Source organism: Micropterus salmoides, unplaced genomic scaffold (assembly GCF_014851395.1).
Source record: "Micropterus salmoides isolate LMB-PRFRI ecotype aquatic unplaced genomic scaffold, ASM1485139v1 Ms_hic_scaffold_11, whole genome shotgun sequence".
Lineage (NCBI taxonomy): Eukaryota > Metazoa > Chordata > Actinopteri > Centrarchiformes > Centrarchidae > Micropterus > Micropterus salmoides.
In genome coordinates this window covers 17,230,308-17,253,643 of record NW_024040152.1, presented here as the reverse complement: position 1 = coordinate 17,253,643, position 23,336 = coordinate 17,230,308, and the positions used below count along the sequence as shown (strand labels likewise).

At 41.7% G+C, this 23,336-nt stretch overlaps 1 protein-coding gene across 1 annotated transcript; it reads left to right on the top strand.

Annotated features, from left to right (window-relative positions):
- Positions 1-20,545: 20,545 nt before the first annotated feature.
- On the top strand, positions 20,546-22,620 carry LOC119897645 (RLA class II histocompatibility antigen, DP alpha-1 chain-like). Its single transcript, XM_038711500.1, has 4 exons — positions 20,546-20,822; positions 21,049-21,312; positions 21,395-21,676; positions 21,771-22,620. Exons 1-4 carry the CDS (start codon positions 20,765-20,767, stop codon positions 21,890-21,892), a joined length of 726 nt encoding a protein of 241 aa, XP_038567428.1. The 5' UTR covers positions 20,546-20,764; the 3' UTR covers positions 21,893-22,620.
- Positions 22,621-23,336: the final 716 nt, after the last annotated feature.

Sequence of the window (23,336 nt, the reverse complement as noted above, 5' to 3'; positions counted from 1 at the left end):
GAGTGATTATTTAGGCTACTCTTCTCATTCTTATGGTGACAGCAATTGTGATAACATGCCGCGTTGCCTGAGAGGAGAAAAAGAGCTTTTATTTATATATAGTTAGGATAGTATATTGGGTGACATCTGTCTCAGCTTAAATCACATCCTAATGTCAGACGCACAGCTGACCCAGATAGAGAATGCAAACTCAGGTTACTTTTATGTTACCGTTTCTACTTTAGATTTATACTTTTAGAAATCCCTGTGCTAATATTGTATGACGCTGGAGTCTCTGACATGCAGTAACACTTAGATGTGAAAAGAGTCAAAAGCCAGAGTTAGTGAATCGGGACGGGTTTATGTGTGAAAACAACATATGGCAATCACAGAGAGGTGACAATCCTTGTACTTATACCTAAAGTTGCCCCAGCCCCCCATAAGGGTCGGCGGACTGATTGTCAGACAAAGAAAGAGCTTCATTTGGTTAAGCTATAGCCTACCTCCTATATTTTAAGATAGATGTCATTAGTAAAATAACATCATATGTATTTAAAATATGTATTAGATAGCAATACTGCATGTGCATATAATATCCTCTTAACATTGAACAGTAGCTACACAAAGTCTAGCTATTTATTTATAACAAGCCCACATCGTGGTTGTTTTTATTTTCTCTTAATTTATAATCTAAACTAAATGTGATAGCATGCATTAAAACAGTGCGTGTGAGTGGATCATTAAAACCCAGAGCCACCCTCATAGCGCAAACAATGTCTAAAAACACTGCACATATGGTAGCCTAGTATTAAAATACGACCCCGTTTTATTGGTGGGCTACTATTATCAATAGGAAGTTTTGCGTGTCTCCCCTTAACTTCATTCATTCAAACCTTTATTTATCCAGGATAAAAAAACTCCATGAGATTAAAAATCTCTTACAAGAGTGTCCTGGCAAGTGGCAGCAGCGCGGTTACAAATAGATACAGAGACACTTACAGGTAAATATACAGACACACTTTCACTCATCATATTCAAACAACAACATCATAAAAAAAATTAAAAACTGGGTCCTAAATCAATTTAAAAACAGTGACAGACAGACTGCCTTTCTGCAAGGTCCTTTAAAAGCCTTTAAAAGAATAAAGTGAGACCAACTCCTTCAACTGTAGTTCATTCTGAAGCTGATTCCATGCAGATTGTGCTGCAAAATTAAAAGCCTTTTTGCCAAAGTCAGTGCGGGCTTTAGGGACAGTCAATAAAAACAGATCCTGTGAGCGCAGGTGATATGTCCCTGCAGGCCTCGGGAGGATGTAAGTGTTCAGATAAGGAGGAAGAAGTCCTAATACTGCCTTATAAATAAAAAGATGCCAATGCATCCAACGCCGAATGGAGAGGGAGAACCACCCAACTCGAGAATACAGGAAACAGTGATGAGTGAGAGATTTTAAGTTTGTGATGAATCTCAAGGCTCCATGAAACACGGTGTCTAAAGCATGAAGACACTGGGAGGTTGAATGCATGTATAAAATATCACCAGTTGTAGTAGGAGTACTTAGATCCTTGATATTTAAGTGGCAAAACCATAATGTAAAAACAATCCATTACAAGTAAAAGACCTGCATCTAAAGCAATGCCTGGGTTAAAAGTATTTCTGCAAAATGTCCAAAAGTAAAAGTACTCATTATGTAGGAAATGGATTGGAGTTTTACATTTTAGCTGCTGAGAGCGGGTGGGGAGAGACTGCCTTACAAATGGCGTTTATTTGCGGCCTCTCAGAGGAGGGTTATGGACGAGCTAGCGACTAGAGATGAGACCTCTAATTTAGATTCCCTGATTTCCCTGGCCATTCGCCTCAATAACCGGCTTAGAGAGAATAATAGGGAGAGGGGTGGAAATAGGCTCCGTACTCACCCTCGTAACCTGTGCAGCACCACCACTAGCGGTAGCTCTCCTGTCCAGCACGCCCCGGCAGTTGATTCTGAGGAACCCATGCGAATAGGCAGAGCTCACCTTACTACTGCAGAGTGCCAGCAGTGTTTTCATAACGGATTGTGTTTCTGTTGGGGAGAGGCAGGTCACAACCGTGTTAGCTGTCCCCAGTTAAATGGCCCGGCTCATCAAGTTCAACTTTATTTATATAGCACATTTAAAAAACAACCCTAGTTGACCAAAGTGCTTTCCAGGTTCAGAATACACAACACATACAGTGAGGAAAATAAGTATTTGAACACCCTGCTATTTTAAGTTCTCCCACTTAGAAATCATGGAGAGGTCTGAAATTGTCATCGTAGGTGCATGTCCACTGTGAGAGACATAATCTAAAAAAAAAAAATCCTAATAAGTATTTGAACACCTGAGAAAATCAATGTTAATATTTGGTACAGTAGCCTTTGTTTGCAATTACAGAGGTCAAACGTTTCCTGTAGTTTTTCACCAGGTTTGCACACACTGCAGGAGGGATTTTGGCCCACTCCTCCACACAGATCTTCTCTAGATCAGTCAGGTTTCTGGGCTGAGAAACAGAGTTTGAGCTCCCTCCAAAGATTTTCTATTGGGTTTAGGTCTGGAGACTGGCTAGGCCACGCCAGAACCTTGATATACTTCTTACAGAGCCACTCCTTGGTTATCCTGGCTGTGTGCTTCGGGTCATTGTCATGTTGGAAGACCCGGCCTTGACCCATCTTCAATGCTCTAACTGAGGGAAGGAGGTTGTTCCCCAAAATCTCGCAATACATGACGGTCATCCTCTCCTTAACACAGTGCAGTCGCCCTGTCCCATGTGCAGAAAAACACCCCCAAAGCATGATGCTACCACCCCCATGCTTCACAGTAGGGATGGTGTTCTTGGGATGGTACTCGTCATTCTTCTTCCTCCAAACACGGTTGGTGGAATTATGACCAAAAAGTTATATTTTGATGTCATCTGACCACATGACTTTCTCCCATGACTCCTCTGGATCATCCAAATGGTCATTGGCAAACTGAAGACGGGCCTTGACATGTGCTTTACTTAAGCAGGGGAACCTTCCGTGCCATGCATGATTTCAAACCATGACGTCTTAGTGTATTACCAACAGTAACCTTGGAAACGGTGGTCCCAGCTCTTTTCAGGTCATTGACCAGCTCCTCCCGTGTAGTTCTGGGCTGATTTCTCACCTTTCTTAGGATCATTGAGACCCCACGAGGTGAGATCTTGCATGGAGCCCCAGTCCGAGGGAGATTGACAGTCATGTTTAGCTTCTTCCATTTTCTAATGATTGCTCCAACAGTGGACCTTTTTTCACCAAGCTGCTTGGCAATTTCCCCTTAGCCCTTTCCAGTCTTGTGGAAGTGTACAATTTTGTCTCTAGTGTCTTTGGACAGCTCTTTGGTCTTGGCCATGTTAGTAGTTTGATTCTTACTGATTGTATGGGGTGGACAGGTGTCTTTATGCAGCTAACGACCTGAAACAGGTGCATCTAATTTAGGATAATAAATGGAGTGGAGGTGGACATTTTGAAGGCAGACTAACAGGTCTTTGAGAGTCAGAATTCTAGCTGATAGACAGGTGTTCAAATACTTATTTGCAGCTGTATCATACAAATAAATAGTTAAAAAATCATACATTGTGATTTAGATTATGTCTCTCCATGATTTCTAAGTGGGAGAACTTGCAAAATAGCAGGGTGTTCAAATACTTATTTTCCTCACTGTATATACGACAACAACAGTAGAAAAGGTCAAAAATGTCACTACTCAACTCTGTTTTAAGGCCAATGAATAGAGATGGGTCTTTAGCAAGAATTTGAAAGTGGTATTTCAACAGGTAAAGAATTCCAAAGATTAGGAGCACGTTAGGACGTTATAAATGCATGGATTACTCTTTCAAAGTCTTTTCGTGGCAGGAAGGGCTTGACTTTAGCCAACAATCGCAACTGAAAGAAACTGGCTTTTACAACAGAACTAATATGTTTTTCAAATTTAAAAACCTGTCGAAGATCACACCTAGATTCTTGGTAAATGGACGACTATACGTTCCTCAAGTACCAAGAGCATCTACACAAGCACTTAAATCCCCAGGTCGACCGAACACAACAACCTCAGTCTTACTTTCATTCAGACAGAAAAAGTTTTGATTCAACCATATTTTAAGATCTCTCAGGCAGTTATGCAAGGACTGAGTTGTGGCTTTATCATTGGATTTTACAGGCAAATAGATTGTATATCATCTGCAAAGCAATGAAAGGATATATTGTTTTTTGGAAATTCAAAAAAGCATGGGGCGCAATATGCACCCTTGAGGGACCCCACAAGAAAGAGGGGCAGCAGATTTTTCATCGAGGTGAACAGAGAAACTCATATCTGCCAGATATGATTTGAACCATTTGAGGGCTGTGCCCTCGGGAAGCTTCTGGTCTGAGACGTGACTCCATTGCGGAAGTCCCTGAAACCTGCATTTTATGGAACGGCCAGCAGGGGGCGACTCTTCTGGTTGCAATTCCAATTGACAGACTCCAATTGTTTCCAGTTCCATTAGAAACAATGGTAAAATGACCTTACTTCTCAGCTGAATAATTACCTCAGTAAACACTTTGCTAATGAGTTTATGGTCTCAGTCGCTAGTTTCAAGTCTTCTTCAATACAACATGATGTTGATTTAGTAAATTATGGTCCCATTTATTTAAACTAGACCATAAAGCAGAGTATGTTTCAGGGCGGGATTATCAATGATTGCAAGCCGTCGCCGCATGGCGACCTCCCAATCAGGCTAGAGCCGACTTACCCACGGCACTCTGTAAATTTAATCAGCACCGTTGAAAAAGCTTATTAGGAGTTGGCTGTTCACTTTCTGTGGAGAGTATATTTAGTTTTAAGACTGTTGTTCGCTAGACAAAGTTATCAGCCCTGTTAAAATGACAGTTAACGTGAGTTACAGTTGCACCTAGCTAAGCAAGCTAGATAGCTCCATGCACAGCCATTAGCTCCGCTGTCTTCTTCCAAATATGGTCCCTTCTGGGCACTTCCTGGTTGCAAAAACTTGACATGGTGCTGGCCCATCAACCAAACTCAAGGCTTCAGAAAGGCAGTCCACAAACCAACGGGTGACTTCACGATGACTACCTCCACTTCTGATATACAAGTCCGCGCAGTCACAAAAAATGGGAGGCACGCGGACGTCCGCGTGGAACCTACACGTACCCCCCCAATGACGATTTTTTTGTCATGCGGACCCTTGCGTACTCGCGGACGCAGAAAGTATAATCGCGGCTTTACTCAGACCACTGCAGCAGCAACAACAGACCAGCAGAGACAGAGGTTTCCAGTGTTTCATTTATTATATCATATCAACGCTAACCGCCATACTGATTTTATTTTATTTTACTAGGCCTATTAAAAATCTTAATTGATTGCAGATCAGCTCCGTAGCACATTCACATGGCACATCCTCTCACTCGTCTCTCTCTTTCTCCTCCTCTCCCTCATTAACACCGCAGCACAAATATGTCCAACACAAGCTGGCAATGTCGGAGACCCAGCTTTAAAAAAGTTATTAGTAATGAGTAATGGTTTAAAGTACATCAAGGAACATCTAGCTCGTGATGTAGCCTACAGAACATTCTCCATTTGTAAAACTTATAAGCACTTTTGAAAAATAAACTACAGAAGTAGTATAAAAGGGGACTGTTGCTTTATTGTTCTAAATAGACATTACATTGTTGGTGTACAGTTGTGGTTATAGTACATGCTTTTAATTTGCTATTATTTTATATAGTTCCAAAGAAAAAATCTTTGTGAAACAGTTAAAAGTTTTAAAGTTAGTATAAATCAGTGAATTATAGGAGTAGCCTACGCTGTCTTGTCTCCTTCCCTGGTTTTTCCCGCTGCCGTTGATACTGGTGTTAATTCTGAATAGTAAACCTCATTCACTTAATGGTAACGTTAGCTAGTTAGGCTGTGTGTTGGAGATCAGTAATTCACTTGAAAGATATTTAATTAGTTAATTAGGGTTAGGGGGTGAAAAATAGTCGACTAATCAAATAAATAATTAACAGATTAGTCGACTACGAAAATAGTCTTTAGTTGCAGACCTAATATACAGTCTATGATTCTGTCACACTGTTCGAGCTGGGATAAGAGAATGGAGTGATTAACCATATCAAAGGCTGCAGTCAAATCTAAAAGCACTAAAACAACAGAGTTTCCGGAGTCAACAGCTAAAAGATCATTGAAAGCTCTTAAAAGGGCAGTTTCAGTACTGTGACGGCCGGGGCTTAAATAAAGACTGGAATTTTTCGTAAACACTAAAATCATCTAAAAATTGGAGTTGATTAAAAACCACCCTCTCCAAGACTTTTGGCAAAAAGGGGAGCTTAGAGATATGTCTAAAATTAAAGAGAATTGAAGTATCCAGATTCTTCTTTTTTAAACGCGGTTTCACAACTGCTTGTTTGAAAACAGCTGGAACACACCCTGAGCTGAGAGATGTATTAACCAAGGATACAATGCTTGATCCAACAGGGTTAAAAACATCTTTAAAAAAGCATGCAGAAATACTGTCATGGGAGCAGTTTGCAGGACATAGTTTCTTAATTACGTCAGAAAGAAGGGGGAATGTGTCATGGTTGTGTGGTGAGGCAGGTTGGTGGACCCAAATGCAGACACGGAAAACAGGCAGGAACAGTTCAAAGGGTTGAATACCAAACAAAAGGTGAACACAGTCAGTGGCTGAGTCCAAAAACAAAACCAAATGTAGGTGTGGGGAAAACACAGATCCAAAACTCAGACAGGCGAGGTTACAGGCAGATATCCAGGGCTGAATGAATAACACAGGAGACAGAGCGTATACACGTGACAATGACCCGACGAGGACTAAAGAGAAACAGCAAACATATACACCAGGGACTAAAGGCCTATTTATACTCCTGCGTAGGGTCTACGCACGTAGCCATGCATTTATACTTGTGCATTGGTGTGTCTGTCATTCTGCGATTACACCCCCAAACGCTAGTCGGCAGTAGCACTGCAGCGTCCACTGTGTTGACTTTTGCCGGCCGAGTAGGCTAACTTCCGGTTTAGCCCTCCGCCTACGTAAATGGGAGTAAAATTGTAAACGTGCGGCTGGTGTTGCCTTTTCAAATGTTACCAACCGAATGGATCGCATTCTGATAGCGAAACGAGTCATTTCGCTCGGGTTGCGATGGTCAAATATATTAATTCACTGTGTCACAGCCGCCGTTTTGGCCGCTAGTAAATGTTACTTCAAAGTTCAGGGTACTTCCGGTCCGCTCGGAGGCATTCAAGTATGTCCAGCTGCAGCCTGCAGACCATGACGGAAGTTGACGGAAGTGGAACTTCCAAATATGGTTTGTCCCAGAAGACACTGCTGGTTGGGGTAAGAGGAATATACTTCGGGGGGCTGTCAGGAATAGGTAGCTAGCTACGGTTAGCTCCTCCAGGCCCAGTCACATAGACCACTGCAGCCAACACAGCAGACGTGTCCAGCAACAGCTGATATGTTCGTACCACTGTTATTCTGTCAATAAATTCTCAGTAATGTTAAGTTTTAACCTAAATCGAGACATATCTGGCTTGTGATGTAACATTACAGAATACTCTTGGTTTGTGAAACTTAAAATCACTTTGGAAGAAATAAAATATACAACAGTGGTATGAATTGAAACATTGCCTTATTATTATCATTAGGCTATTATAAATAAGTATTTGCAGGAATTATAGTATAAATATTCTATATTAATAATATGTAAGTATAGTATAGTAAATATTAACACATAATGTACACGGATTACTACGTTGACACTTGACACCTCTTTTTTTAACGGCTCTTTTTTTTATTTAACAACTATGCGTGGGCTGAGCGGTCGAGATAAACGTCACGGTGGCTTCACGTTTGTCTGGTTTTTATATACAGTCTGGTTTGTCTGCGGGCTGCAGCTGGACCCTTCTCGAGGCATTGTGAGGCTACCCAGCCGACCAATCACAGAGCTTACGGTCTGCGTCGAATTGATGTGTAGTTACATTTTTGAGGAGGTGAACGTCAGGTGACCGCGTAGCCTCTGCGTAGCCTATGACCCCATCACCTACGCCGCTGATTCGACCCAGAAGTATAAATTACGCTTAACGAGCAGGGCGGGAGCAACACAGGTGACAGACATGAGACCAACGAGACACAGGCAGGCAGGGAGAGAGCAGGGGAAAACAGAGAGACAGCCAGGCAGAGGGATACTGGAGGAACAGTCAGAACACAGGTTACAGATCAGAGAAATATAAATAACAAACGAATACAGACAGATAACCAAATAACTACAACCAATAATGAAAACAGACTGAAGCCGTGATTAAAGAGAACACAGAGCAGACAAGGGCAAAATAACATAGAGGTACACAGACCAAAAGTAAACACTAAGACATGAACTGAGACACAGAACTAGGAGCTAAGACACAGGGCTAACAGAGAACACAAGACCAGGAACCGAACCTCAAAACAGGAAACATGACAACTGACTAACAGAATGGAGTAGGGAACAGAGACGGAACCGACTGGGACACAGGACAACACTAAACATGGAACAGAACAGCAAATAAGGGAAATACCAAAACACAACAGATGATATAACAGATACTGGACAAAGAACAACAGACAGAACCGAACCCAAAACTCAACAACTCAAAGACAGATACTGAACAGATCAAAATAGTAAACACTGAAGTACACAGACCAGGAGTAAATACTGTACTAAGACATTAACACCGAACTGGGAACTAAGACAAGGAACCAAAACACAGGCTAAATAACAGATACAGAAGGGACTACAAATAATAGGACTGATTGAGAACTAAATGAACAGAGCAGAACAGACACGCCCACAGTGTGACAGAATGTAACCGGCTCAAACTGCGGGAAGAGAGCAGGGCAGAGGGGTCACTGATGAATGTAGTAGGGGAAAACTTAAGATGAGCAATTTTGTCAGTAAAATATTTCAGAAAGTGTTCACAAGATTATAGATGGCACAACACAGTCTGATTCGCCAGGGTTAACAAGAGCGTTAGAAACATTGAAAACAACGACAGGCCTCTAGCTGTTACTTGCTACTACATGGGATAAAAATTTATTTTAGCAGATTTACTGCTCTCTGGTATTCACAATGTTTCCCTCAATATTTCAAAGACTTTAAGTTTGTCCTTTTTACACTTTCTCTCAGCTATTCTACAGGCACGTCTGAGAGAGCGAGTAGTGTCATTCAGCCAAGGTTCTGAGAGTGGTTTAGAGCATTTTTCCCTCAGTGGAGCAACACAGTCTAATATCACAGTACAAGTACAGATTGGTAGGTGAGTTCCTTACCACTGAGACTGCAGCCATCGAGATTGTACAATGTGTAGCAGACCTAAATTTTAGTCATGCAATTTAATACATTTATGAGAATTGATACCCAATTATGAATTTTTAAGATTCATAAAATCAAAATTTATTCCTCGTTTCAGGGCACCACCGGAGTTGTTATAATCCTAGAGTCTCCGGACCTCTAGGTAGTTTTGAATAATTATACAATTATTACTAGTGATCAGTTAGTTAATAATCGCTCAATTATCTTAAATAAGTCAGTCAGTCTCATATCTAAAGGGTCAATTCTCTTGGCAGGAACTAGAAATAGGCAACACACACAGCTCTTGATTATATTACAGTGAATTTATTCTCTAACTAAGGTGATAAAAAGATGGTTGGATACAGGGAACATAAACATTTGCTGAACAATGAGCCTGGAGGTTCGATTGTGGGAAGCATTTGACTCATACGGCATAGAAGAGCTAATGAAAGTAAACTAATGCTATGATTTTAGGAGTTAAAATGGACATATCTGATCACAGAACGTGTGTTAAGTCTTACTGCTTGTCGACAGCCTGCTTTTGGCCTGTTGCTGGTCCCACGCTAGCTGCCCGATCCTGGCTTTTTGCTAGGGATTCTCTGGGGTTCTCCGTGTCTGATTGAAAACGCCTCCTCTGTCTGGCAATTCGGCTGTTTTCAGGTTTCCTTCGTTGTAGCTGGCGAGACCACGTGGCTTGGTCTGACCTTGGTGAAGTTGGCTCGATGAAAAAGGCTTAAAATGGAACTTGGTCGTTCCTGAATTAGTCCAGTGTAACTTAACGGACTGATAACTTTAACAAACAAAAGAAATAAAGAAAATAAAACAAACTGAAGGCAGATCGATGTCGTGGCACTTCAGGTGTGTAGCTTCAGGCGAACAAAAGGCCGGTCTCGCTGGCCGAGTCTGGGCGTTGCCTGGCGAGGCACGCCACACGCGTGCCGAAGCGTCCAGAGAGCCGAGCAGAGTGGAAGAGAGCCAACAGCGAAGAGACGCGCGAAGCGAGGTCGCGTGTTGCTCTTTTGTTGCCTGGGGCGTGGTTCCCCAGTTTCAGTCCCAGGTTTCCCAAGGGACTGCCTTTCTAAACTTAATGTTTAAAGAAAAGAAATCTATTTGCACGTATTATAATCAAATATTTTCCACAATCGAACCTCAATGGTCGAACGGTTGTACTGTTCTAGGCATTTGGTAACAGGAAACAATTGTCACATTATTGGTCAGGATATTTATACACAGCATTTCTGACGAGGGCATGTAATACTTATTTCGTCCACTTGGGGGAGCTCAGGTTACATGAGGAAAGCTTGGATTGCATTAGATGAAGGAGTGTCTTGCTGAAAATAAAAACACTGCACAAGAAACTTTCTTTTCAGCACTAATATCAACAACGGATAGCAACAACAGTTAACATAACTACTCAAATAGAGGCAAACGTAATCAAGTAACTAAAGATTTAATTAAACTTAATCAAATGCTTTGAGTCTTTGTAGACTGCAGTCCCGTTTACATTGAAAGTTCGGCTGTCCTGGACCATGTCACACTTAGGTGAGACAAGGAGTATCCCTTTGATGTGGTAATAAAACAAAGAATAAGGTCAGTTGCCACGGAAACATGTGTGGGGGGCCAGTTTTGATAGGCTGTTCAGGGAAATGCCAATGGCTGGTTCGTGTCCCTTTGTCAGTTTAACAGTCAGGCCCCGCATTATCAGCTTCGGAATCAAAAAGCTGCCAGTTTTACGGTCGGGCTAGCACTTAGAGAAAGCAACTTTGACCCCTCCTCTTCTTCTCTGGGGAGGAGAAAGGAATTTAGAGTAGCTCCAAATTTATTCAATATAAAATGCACAAATCCACAACGTTGTTCACTACAAACGAGTCTTTAAAAGCAGCAGAAAACTGTGAGGCAGTTAAAGGGTTAATTGCACACACACTGTGTGCAGGAGCACAGGTAGAAATCTATGATGGTATTTTTGTGTCTTTTAATGCAAGCAAAAAAAAATGTTTTGAGAGCATATTTATCACATTGCAATCCAAAATTAAGTTTGTAATTAAAAATAAAAAGGCCTTTTTTTGTGTCACAAAAAGTTTTAATTGCTAATTTGTCCTTATTGATTGCAAGGTAAAAAGTTTTCCTTGGCAATCAGAAAATTTTGGAAGTTAAATAGTTTTGCAAGTTAAAAAGTTGTCCTTTGTAGTGGGACCAACAGTGTGGATTTGTGCATTTAATATTAAATAACTTGGAGACTCAATTCCTCTTCTCTTCCTGAGAGAGAGAGGCAGGGAGGTTGAGATCAACTTTCAACAGACGGCTGAAGAGACCCCAGCAGAATGGGGGTGGAAAGGTCGCTTTCTCTAAGTGCTATTCCTGAGCAGCCTGATCGTAAAACTGGCACCTTTGATTCCGAAGCCTGATAACGCGGTGCCTGACTGTTAAACTGACAAAAGGGACATTAACCAGGGATTAGCATTTCCCTGAACAGCCAGAACTCCCCTTTAAAGGGGGCAGGAAACCCTAAACTGCCCCCCCCCCCACACACACACACACATGTAACCGTGGTAACTGACCTTACTCTGTGTTTCATTACCTCATGAAAGGGATACTCCGTCACGCCTAGATGTGACAAAATCCAGAACACCACGAACAGCCCTGAACTTTGTGTAAACAAAGACTGCAGTCTCCAAACACTCAAAGCATTAACTGTTTAATTAAATAATCTTTTAGTTACTTGATTACATTTGCCTTTATTTGAGTAGTTATGTTACCATGTTGTTGCTATCTGTTGTTCATATTATTGCTGAAAAGAATCTAAATAAGTTACTTTTGCAGTGTTTTTATTTTCAGCAAGATTAAGGACACTCCTTCAACTTATGTGTAACCAATACTTGTTCACAATACTTTCTAACACAATTCCTTTAGAAATGATGATAAAGAAATGTCATACTATACTCTATTAATTGCCAGCTTGAATTTAAGGCTAAATAACTAAATTCCCCAGTTCCTAAGGAAAGATTGTTCTGGATTAATCTAAGCTTTGCTCATGTAACCTGAGCTCCCCCAAGTGGTATTACATACATAGTAAGTATTACATACCATCGTCGGAAATGCCATTAATGTATAAATGTCACTCATTATTTATCATGACCAATAATTTGACAAGTGTTTTCCTGTTACCAAATGCTTAAAATTAGAACGGTACAACTGTTTGACCAGTGAGATTTGATTGTGGAAAATATTTGATTATAATACGCACAAATAGATTTGCCTTTTTCTTTTATAAACATTAAAGGTTTAGAAGGACTGCCCTCTGGGGAACCACGCCCCAGACAACAAAAGAGCGACACACAACGTCGTCCGCTCTCCGCTCTGGACGCTTCGGCACGCGTCCGGCGAATTCGACCAGCACAACAAAGTCTTTGTTTCGCTTGAAGCTACACACGCAAAGTGCCGCGACATCGATTTGTCCCTCAGTTCCAGCAGTTTTACTTGTTTTATTTGCTTTCTTTCTTTTGTTTTGTTAAAGTTATCAGTCCGTTAAGTTACACTGGTCTAATTCAGGAACGACCAAGTTCCCTTTTAAGCTTTTTCGTCGAGCCAACTTCACTGAGGTCAGACCAAGCCACGTGGTCTTGCCAGTGGCAACCAAGGACACCTGAACAGCCGAATTGCCAGACGAAGGACGGCCAACCCTTGAGGTTTTTCGTCAGACACGGAGAACCCCGGAGAATCCCTAGCAAAAGCCAGGATCGGGCAGCTAGCGTGGGACCCGTGCAACAGGCCAAAGCAGGCCGCCGACAAGCAGTAAGACCAAAACCAATTATTCTGTGGTCAGGGATGTCCAATAGTGTTAATATTGTCTTTTTAACTCCTAAACTCATAGCTTACTTTCATTAGTTCTCCTCTGCCGTATCAGTGAAATGCTTCCCACAATCGAACCTCCATTCTCAGTGTTTAGCCATTGTTTTCCCTGATGTATTTAACCACCTTTTTATCACCTTAGTTAGTTAATAAATTCACTGTAACCAAGGAATTGTGTGTTGTCTATTTCTACGTCCCTGCCAAGAGAATTTACCCTTTAGATATGAGACTGACTGATTGATTTAAGATAATTGAGATTATTAATTAACTGATCACTGGTGAATAATTGTATAATTATTAAACGCTACCTAGAGGTCCGGAGACTCTAGGTTAATAACTGCGGTGGTGCCCTTTCTTTTTCGAAATGAGAGCTTTTTATGGATTGATATTTTCTGAATATTAAAATTCATAATTGGGTATTAATTCTCATAAATTTATTAAAATTCATAGCTAGTTTAGACATGCTACACCTTGCAAGTCAGAAAGTTTTGCAAGTTAAAAAGCTTTCCTTGCAAGTCTTGATTATTAATATTTACTATATACATGTGTAACAGTTAGCTAACGTTAGCCATCTTGGCATGAAGCTAGCTAACTGTTATACATGTCATTCTAAAAAAAGGAGACAGCGATAGACTCCGTGACCTTGCCAACAGTAAATATAAATAATCATTAAATCATGCCATACTACATTTAAAAAGCATTTCTATTGAAATGAGTGACTCAACTTACCTCCATCTAGCCTGTACACGCTACAGCTCTGTCTCCAGAAAGTGGACGAAGCCGTAGGAGCGAGGGGATTGTGGGCGTGGCCATGCGTTCGATGCAAACCCATGATTGGTCAGTCAAACCACCAATAGAATCGCTTATTTAGACCTTTTTTGACCATATACAGTCTATGTTTTTGACTCGCAAAACTTTTCAACATGCATAACGCTCACTTGCAAAACGGTTGAACCTGCAAAACTTTCTGACTTGCAAGGAAAACTTTTTAACTTGTAATCAATAAGGACAAATTAGCAATTAAAACTTTTTATGACACAAAAAAGGCCTGTTTATTTTTAATTACAAACTTAATTTTTGATTGCAGTGCAATAAATATGCTCTCAAAACATTTTTTTTGAGACACAAAAATACCTTCATAGAACATATTTCACTTATGGTTATGCATAAACCATACGACAGGTTTGGATTCACAGCACACATGTACATATTTCAATGCAATCCCAGCCACAAAGTCTGTAAAGTCTTGAATAAAATCCTTATTAAACTGGAGGTCAATACACCACCGCACATAACACAGTTGCGGGAAAGCTTACCTCAAACAGCTGCAGTTCAAAGCTGGAGCAGCTGTCAACCACAATCTCTCGACAGTAAAAAACGGATTTGAACATGGCGGCCAGCCCTCCACCTTTGTGGTCCGAGGGGAGCTGAGAAAGTCACAGCAGGGAGGAAGAAGTTCAGAGAATGGAGTAAACTCACCAGCATGAAGCCGCAGAAACGTCCTGTTAGCTAGAGATCTAACATTAATCAGAGCCAAGCGAAGAGTGCAGTCCTCACTGGCCAAAGCCGCCGCCCGATCCAGTGAGAGGAGGGATCCTGGTGAGCCACACTGCCGTTCCTACCCCTGTTTGAGGCCTCCATCCTGGGTTTGGGGGGCCCATCGACTCCTCTCTGGTGACTATGGTTGGTCTGCCTAATTAAACGTTTGGTTATTTCTTCACCTCATTCCCCTGTTGTGTTAGGCCAGATATGGTTAAAGCTACACAATCCACACATTGACTGGTCTACAAGATCAGCAGCTTTTTGTCATCCACAATGCCTGCAGTCAGCACTTGCCCCCAGCCAAGCGCCAAGCACCCTGTTATCTGAGCCACCAGATCTCACTCTAGTACCTAGTAAGTATTTATCATGACTTATGTGAGGTCTTCAACAAACAGAGAGCACTTTCTCTGCCCCCACACCGACCATATGATTGTACAATGGAACTTCTTCCTGGTGCCCCACTTCCCTCTCGACAGTTGTATAACCTTTCCAAGCTAGAGAGAAAATCCATGGAGAAATATATCACTGACTCATTAGCTACTGGTCTTATCTGTCCCTGTTCCTCCCCTGTGAGCGCTGTTTTTGTCTTTGTCAAATAGAAGGACTCTACCCTCCGGCCCTGCACAGATTATCTCAGCCTTAATGAGATCACTGTGAAGAATAAATACTCTCTCCCCCTCATTAATCCTGCTTTTGAACCCCTGAACCGAGTTAACCATTCTGATTTTCTCCCAGAACATGGAAGAACATGTCTAGCATGTCAGATTGGTGCTGCAGCGTCTGGTGGAGAACAAATTATTTGTGAAAGCTGAGAAATATGAATTTCATGCCCCTTCTGTGAGTTTCTTGGGTTTCATCATGGAGTAAGGACAGCTGAGACCAGATCCCAACAAGATCAAGGCGGTGACAGAGTGGCTGACCCCTGCTTCCTGGTTAACGTGATTACAGTAAAGTTGCTGCCCCACTCACCCAACTCACCTCTCCCTTTGTACCCTTCACCTGGAGTCCCAACGTAAATATGGCATTCACTAGGCTCAAGCAAATGTTTTCTTCTCCACCCAGACTTTTCTCTTTAGTTTATTGTGGAGGTGGATGCCTCAGACACTGGAGTGGGAGCTGTCCTCTCACAGCGGTCCCCTCCGGACAACAAGCTGCATCCCTGGGCCTTTTTCTCCCAGTGTCTGTCATTGGAGGAGTGGAGACATTTGCTGGAGGGAGTGGAGCAGCCATTCCTTGTGTGGACTGATCACAAAAACTTGGCCTATCTCTGTTCAGCTAAACAGCTAAATTCCCGCCAGGCTCAGTTGGCCCTGTTTCTTGGAAGGTTTAATTTCACTCTGACATATAGAACCGACACCTGCAACACTAAACCAGACGCTCTACTATATACTATAATTAGAATATCATCAAAAAGTTGATTTATTTCAGTAATTCCATTCAAAAAGTGAAACTTGGATATTATATTCATTCATTACACACAGACTGATATATTTCAAGTGTTTATTTCATTTAATTATGATGATTAAAACTGACAACTAATGAAAATCCCAAATTCAGTATCTCCGAAAATTAGAATATTACTTAAGACCAATACAAAAAAAGGATTTTTAGAAATGTTGGCCAACTGAACAGTATGAACATGAAAAGTATGAGCATGTACAGCACTCAGTACTTAGTTGGGGCTCCTTTTGCCTGAATTACTGCAGCAATGCGGCGTGGCATGAAGTCCATCAGTCTGTGGCACTGCTCAGGTGTTATGAGAGCCCAGGTTGCTCTGATAGTGGCCTTCAGCTCTTCTGCATTGTTGGGTCTGGCGTATCGCATCTTCCTATTCACAATACCCCATAGATTTTCTATAGGGTTAAGGTCAGGCGAGTTTGCTGGCCAATTAAGAACAGGGATACCATGGTCCTTAAACCAGGTACTGGTAGCTTTGGCACTGTGTGCAGGTGCCAAGTCCTGTTGGAAAATGAAATCTGCATCTCCATAAAGTTGGTCAGCAGCAGGAAGCATGAAGTGCTCTAAAACTTCCTGGTAGACGGCTGCGTTGATCTTGGACCTCAGAAAACACAGTGGACCAACACCAGCAGATGACATAGCACCCCAAACCATCACTGACTGTGGAAACTTTACACTGGACTTCAAGCAACGTGGATTCTGTGCCTCTCCTCTCTTCCTCCAGACTCTGGGACCTTGATTTCCAAAATTTACTTTCCTCAGAGAACATAACTTTGGACCACTTAGCAGCAGTCCAGTCCTTTTTGTCTTTAGCCCAGGCGAGACGCTTCTGACGCTGTGTCTTGTTCAAGAGTGGCTTGACACAAGGAATGCGACAGCTGAAACCCATGTCTTGCATATGTCTGTGCGTGGTGGTTCTTGAAGCACTGACTCCAGCTGCAGTCCACTCTTTGTGAATATCCCCCACATTTTTGAATGGGTTTAGTTTCACAATCCTCTCCAGGGTGCGGTTATCCCTATTGCTTGTACACTTTTTTCTACCACATCTTTTCCTTCCCTTCGCCTCTCTATTAATGTGCTTGGACACAGAGCTCTGTGAACAGCCAGCCTCTTTAGCAACAACCTTTTGTGTCTTGCCCTCCTTGTGCAAGGTGTCAATGGTCGTCTTTTGGACAGCTGTCAAGTCAGCAGTCTTCCCCATGATTGTGTAGCCTACAGAACTAGACTGAGAGACCATTTAAAGGCCTTTGCAGGTGTTTTGAGTTAATTAGCTGATTAGAGTGTAGCACCAGGTGTCTTCAATATTGAACCTTTTCACAATATTTTAATTTTCTGAGAATAAACACTTGAAATATATCAGTCTGTGTGGAATGAATGTATACAATATGCAAGTTTCACTTTTTGAGTGGAATTACTGAAATAAATCAACTTGATGATAGTCTAATTATATGACCAGCAACTGTAAGTACCTCATGTACCTTCAATTGACATCCATGAGGACTTGTACTAATTACTTTGTATTGCTGACATCTGGGGTTTATAACAAGAATCACCAATTCAGTCCTCTACAAGAATATCATAGACCTCATGAGTTGATGTCAAATGCATTGTGTTCCCTTGTTACAAACTACTCCAATACTGGGGTAGGTTGTAACACATGCTGGGGTAAGTTGTAACAATGAGACAAAAGAAGCAAAAATAGATGCCACTCTAAAAGATATGCTTCAAAAACAGGGAGGGCACCTCCGTGCTGACCCATCTAAGATTCAGGCTGTTGCAGATTGGCCAACCCCCACCTCCGTTAAACAGGTACAGCGCTTTCTCGGCTTCACGAACTTCTACCGTCGAGTCATCCGCAACTTCAGTACCGTTGCCGCCCCCCTCACCCACCTCACCTCCTCCTCGGTCCCGTTCATCTGGTCTCCAGAGGCCGCTGCAGCCTTCTCCCGCCTCAAGACCCTGTTAACCTCAGCCCCCATCCTCACCAACCCCGACCCTTCCCTTCAGTTCGTGGTTGAGGTGGACGCCTCAGACGTGGGCGTAGGCGCCTGTCTATCCCAGCGCTCCCCCACAGACGGAGCAGAATTACTCACTATCAAACTGGCTCTGGAAGAGTGGAGGCACAGGCTTGAGGGGGCTGAGCACCCCTTCCTAGTCCTCACTGACCACAAGAACCTTTCTTACATCCAGACCGCCAAAAGACTGAATTCCCGCCAAGCCCGGTGGGCCCTGTTTTTCAACCGGTTTAACTTCACCCTCGGGTCCCGCAACACCAAACCAGACGCGATCTCCCGCCTTCACTCCCCAGACACCCCCTCTGACCACCCCGACACCATCCTACCTCGTGCCTGCCTTGTTGCCTCCGTAGTCTGGGAAGTGGAATCAGCCGTTCGCCGCGCCCAGTCCACCGACCCGGATCCCGGTACCGGTCCCCCTAACCGCCTCTACGTCCCCTCGAGTATCCACTCCCGGGTCCTCCAATGGGCGCACGCCTCCAAGTTCAGCTGCCACCCAGGGATGGCTTGCACCCTCTTCTTGCTCCGCCAGCGGTTCTGGTGGCCCGCCATGGACAAGGACATGGACAAACTCCCCACCTCTCTGGAGACTGCTCGCCTTCTCATAGACCATGTTTTCCGCCTCCACGGCATCCCCCTGGACATAGTTTCTGACCGGGGCCCCCAATACACCTCGCAAGTCTGGAAGCCCTTCTGCCACGCGTTCGGCGCCACCGCTAGCCTCTCCTCCGGTTATCACCCCCAGACCAACGGGCAGACCGAGCGAGCCAACCAGGACCTGGGAGCAGCGCTCAGGTGTGTAGCATACCGCAGCCCCACCTCCTGGAGTTCCCACGTTCCCTGGATCGAGTATGCCCACAACTCCCAAATCTGAGCCGCCACTGGTATAACAAATGCTTTGATATGATTTGATTGAAAAGACATTTGCAAAGGATTTACCATGAACATCATGAACATAGTAGTAGGCCTTGTGTGCAGTATTGGAGCATGTTAGGCCTACTTCCTTTTGTAAATGTTTTTTGTAAAAGTACACTACTGGTGCAGCACTGAGTAGCTGTTTGTCTTTCAGACTGCTGCAGTAAAACTATAAACAGAAAAAGCTCACTCCTAATGAGCTCACAGAGCACCTGTTCTTGTTCAATTGTAAAGGGAGGTGTTAACACAGATTTGGGTTAAAATATTTGTCATTGTTTGTAGTAATACTATCCAAACAATGAAACCACACAAAAATAATCTATCTACAAACATTTCTCAATTTAAATCAACACCATTTTTATGATTGGTCAGTAAATATATTTTTCAGTTTTTATTCAGCCTATTGTTAATTCTACAGTATTGAATCATGCAATTCTATAGATTGGTTAAGCATAACACACATTGGCACTGTATTTTAATAATTAAGTGTATTAAGTAGCCTATATCTGTATATGTGTATTAAGTTTCATAAGACTGAGGACCGGGGTGCAGACACAGAACACTCAAAGCCAGTTAAAGTAAAGAATTTATTTACAAAAAAGTAACTAGTTGTACAGTGTGGTAGTTGGCGAGATGTGAGCAGGGGCAGGCCTTCCTGGGCAGTGGCAATCAGCACTCCTAAAGATCCTCCAAGCAGGACAAAAAACACACCGGATGCAGGTAACTTGAAAAAGGAGAAAGACAAAAGAATGTTAATCCAGGTCCAGGCAGAGAACACACTAGAAACAAACTCAATGCTCAAGTAAGGAAACAGGCCTGAAGTACTCAACAATGTGATGGCTAGGAATAATCTGGCAATGAGTCTCAGGGAGCCCCACAATTTAAGGCCAGGCGTGGATGAGGATTGGCAACAGGTGTGTATCCTCGCCAGGTGATCAGCTCCCTGCCATGTGTAAGACACACCCACACACGCCCACAGAACCAACTGTGACATATATCTCTCTCTTATCTCTAAATTAATCCTTAGGGCCTATGTGTCTGACTGTATCTCAACCTTAAAAAACAAATCATACCATAATGTGTGCATGTGCTTCATTTACATTGTTACCATAATTCTTAAAAAATAGGCAGCATATGAAATCCAGCGTGATCAATCAGAAAATAGTAGCCACGTTTTATTAAGTAATTACACTGCCTTGGCATGCTGTCACACGTCTGACAGGCCACCGTGCACCACACAGAACACTGGCAGACAAACTGTGTAGTTTGGCTTGATACTCATATCAAGAAGGCTATTTGGTTTCTCCCACTCTCGTCGTTGGTACTTTTTGCATCCGCTTTCGTGTCAGAGAGGACGTGGGCGGTTTCTGGAGCTGCCACCGCCGTTTTTGTATGAACAGATAATAGCCTTAGCTGCAAAACAGGTTAGACTGCTAATTAAACATCCGCATTCACATAACACGGAAGCTGGGAAAGTTCTCTTCTCTATAAAGAGTTCGGTTTTTCTCTGGTTACTTTTTTATTTTGCTCAAGTTTTGCACCTGATTTGGTCATGTGATTGATTGTGAGTTTCCTTATCGACAAGATACAACATGTTCCTCAGTTCAGACTGATAGTACAGTGAAGATCTGCAGCTCAGATATGAAGTGCTCTGCTCTCATAATCCTGATGCTCAACAGCTTCTGTGCCTTCTCAGAAAGTAAGAATGATATTTAAATTTAATAGACTTTAGATGTAGTTTCTAACATTAATGGTAATATTGTGGGAACACAAAAATATGGGGTATTCTTGAGTGTTGTCAGTTTCTGTATATCAAGAACACAATTGCCTGAAAGAAAGCATAAACAGAAGCTGTAGCACTTTGTAATGGTAGGACCATTTACATGCAGTATTATAATCTTTATTTCCATTGTATTGTTTTTCAGTTCCTCATGAAATCATCTATTTTGTGGGCTGCTTTGTGAATGGCACAGCTGAGGTACAGTTTGAGTTTGATGGTGAGGAGATTTTATATGTGGATTTCCCGAAAGAGGAGATTATCTACACTGTGCCCAGATTTATTAATCCTGATCCAAGTCAAATTTTGGTGGGTTTGAGTATACTTAGAGATGCTCTGGAAAATAAGGACTTCTGTTCATTTTTTACTGTAATCGGTGCAGAGATAGCGAAAATTCCACCAGAAGAAAAAAGTAAGTTAACCTCAACATTTATCTCTGTAAACATGATTGATAAAATGCTGATGTTTTTCAATTGTCTTCTGACCCACTAAAGACCCCCCAGAGAGCATCCTCTACCCTGCAGAAGAAGCTCAGCTGGGAGTTGAAAACAGCCTCACCTGCTTTGTGAATCATTTCTACCCGCCTGACATCAAAGTCAGCTGGACTAAAAATGGTCGTCCAGTGTCAGAAGGGGTGTCACTCAGTCGCTATCATCCCAATGACGATCAAACCTTCCACCAGTTCTCTACTCTGGCTTTTACACCAAGGGAGGGGGACATTTATAGCTGCACTGTGGAGCACTCAGCCCTGGAATGGCCTAAAACCAGGATCTGGGGTGATTGTTTTAATTTATTAAGCCACTTAAAAATAAATATAAAATTTTTTGTTCTAATATTAATGATGCTTATGCTTTCCAACTTCCTCCACAGAGCTTGACTTGAATCAACCCAGTCTTGGACCAGATATTTTCTGTGGAGTGGGCTTGACTCTGGGCTTGATGGGAATTGCAGTTGGAGTATTTTTAATTGCAAAAGGACACCATGGACAATAATTTCTCTATTGCTGAATATGGCAGTTTTTGAAAATGAATATGGTGTTGTATTCATACTTAATGAATTATAAAAAAAACACTATGATTATGGAGTGCAACATCTATAACCGTCTGACCCTTTATTTTGCCTTACAGGAGTTGTGGAAACTTTATTGGCATTTTCATGGGCACATTCTCTAGTCACATTTGCCAGATGAAATTACACGTAAAATGGTCATTAGAAATAGAATGATCCGCCATACCTTAATGAAAAACTCCAAGGAGAGAAGCCATGTGCAACTGCAACTTAGGTTGAATTTTTTGGCTTTAATATAGTGAGTACAAAAGGAAGGGAATTCAATAATTAAAATTTTTAAAGAGTGTGAAAAAGCCTGATGGTCTGAATAAATATTAAATTTAATGCCTTTATTTTTTATTTACTGTTGTTTCTGTCTGCCTTCCAGTTCTCTGCCTTTATATGATAATGGGGCAATATATTAGCAATGTACAGTCAGGGGAGAGCTTCTGGGTTATCACACTGTCACTTGTTCAAAAATTGCCATGTCACATACTGTTTGTTTGCTTCTGTTTTGCCACTTCCTATTAGGAACACAAAGTTAATACATACAGGTGCTTTATATTCTTATATTATTTAAATGTACATGATTTGTGATGCTTGAGCCTGCTATCACTATATTCATTTGAGTGAAGCTGTAAAAGAACACTATAAATAAACAAATCAATGAAGATTGTTTACTGTGCAGTGGATGCTTTTTACAACCAATAATAGGGACTTAAGGATTTGTGAAGTACATTATATATGAATAAGTTATAGATCAATGAACAGATCAAATAAATCTGTTCACTGTTGGTTGATATGGAATTGTGCAATATCAACATAACCAGAACAGATAACCTCATTGTTCAATAAAACTTGTGGCAAAATAAGTAGATATATTTAAAATTACATTTTAAATATGATGGTGTTCTTGTTAAGCACAGCAGTACAAAGTAACTAAGTACATTTACTTAGTTCAGCTGGTCATCAATCACAACACCCAAGTTTCTCACCACCCTGGTTGGAGTGATGGTTGAGGAGTCAGTTTGTAGTTTGATGTTGTGTCCTCCCAAGTGAAAAAGAAAAATACTTAAGTAGCATTTGTTTTGGATGTAATTTATATTTTAATTGTACTATACTAAGTGTATATAAAATGTGTTATTTTGGAACAACTTAAAGTATGTTAAGTGTCATTTTAGAAATACTTAAAGTCAACTTTAAGATAATTGCAATGTATTTTAATATACTTATTTGTGTTAAAATGGACCATTTAGTGTAATTTAAATATAACTATACTAAATTTAACTTAAAATACCCTTTTGTGCTATACTTGAAGAACAGTTTAAATATATTTTAAATGTGTTCCCTGAACATTTTTATTAGCATTTCAGCATATTAGTAATTTAT

Excerpts from the sequence above, each read along its gene's own strand:
- LOC119897645 (XM_038711500.1), top strand. The coding sequence starts at position 20,765 with ATGAAGTGCTCTGCTCTCATAATCCTGATGCTCAACAGCTTCTGTGCC. Across the intron at positions 21,313-21,394 it reads AATTCCACCAGAAGAAAAAA|ACCCCCCAGAGAGCATCCTC; the intron begins GTAAGTTAACCT and ends GACCCACTAAAG. Across the intron at positions 21,677-21,770 it reads GCCTAAAACCAGGATCTGGG|AGCTTGACTTGAATCAACCC; the intron begins GTGATTGTTTTA and ends CTTCCTCCACAG.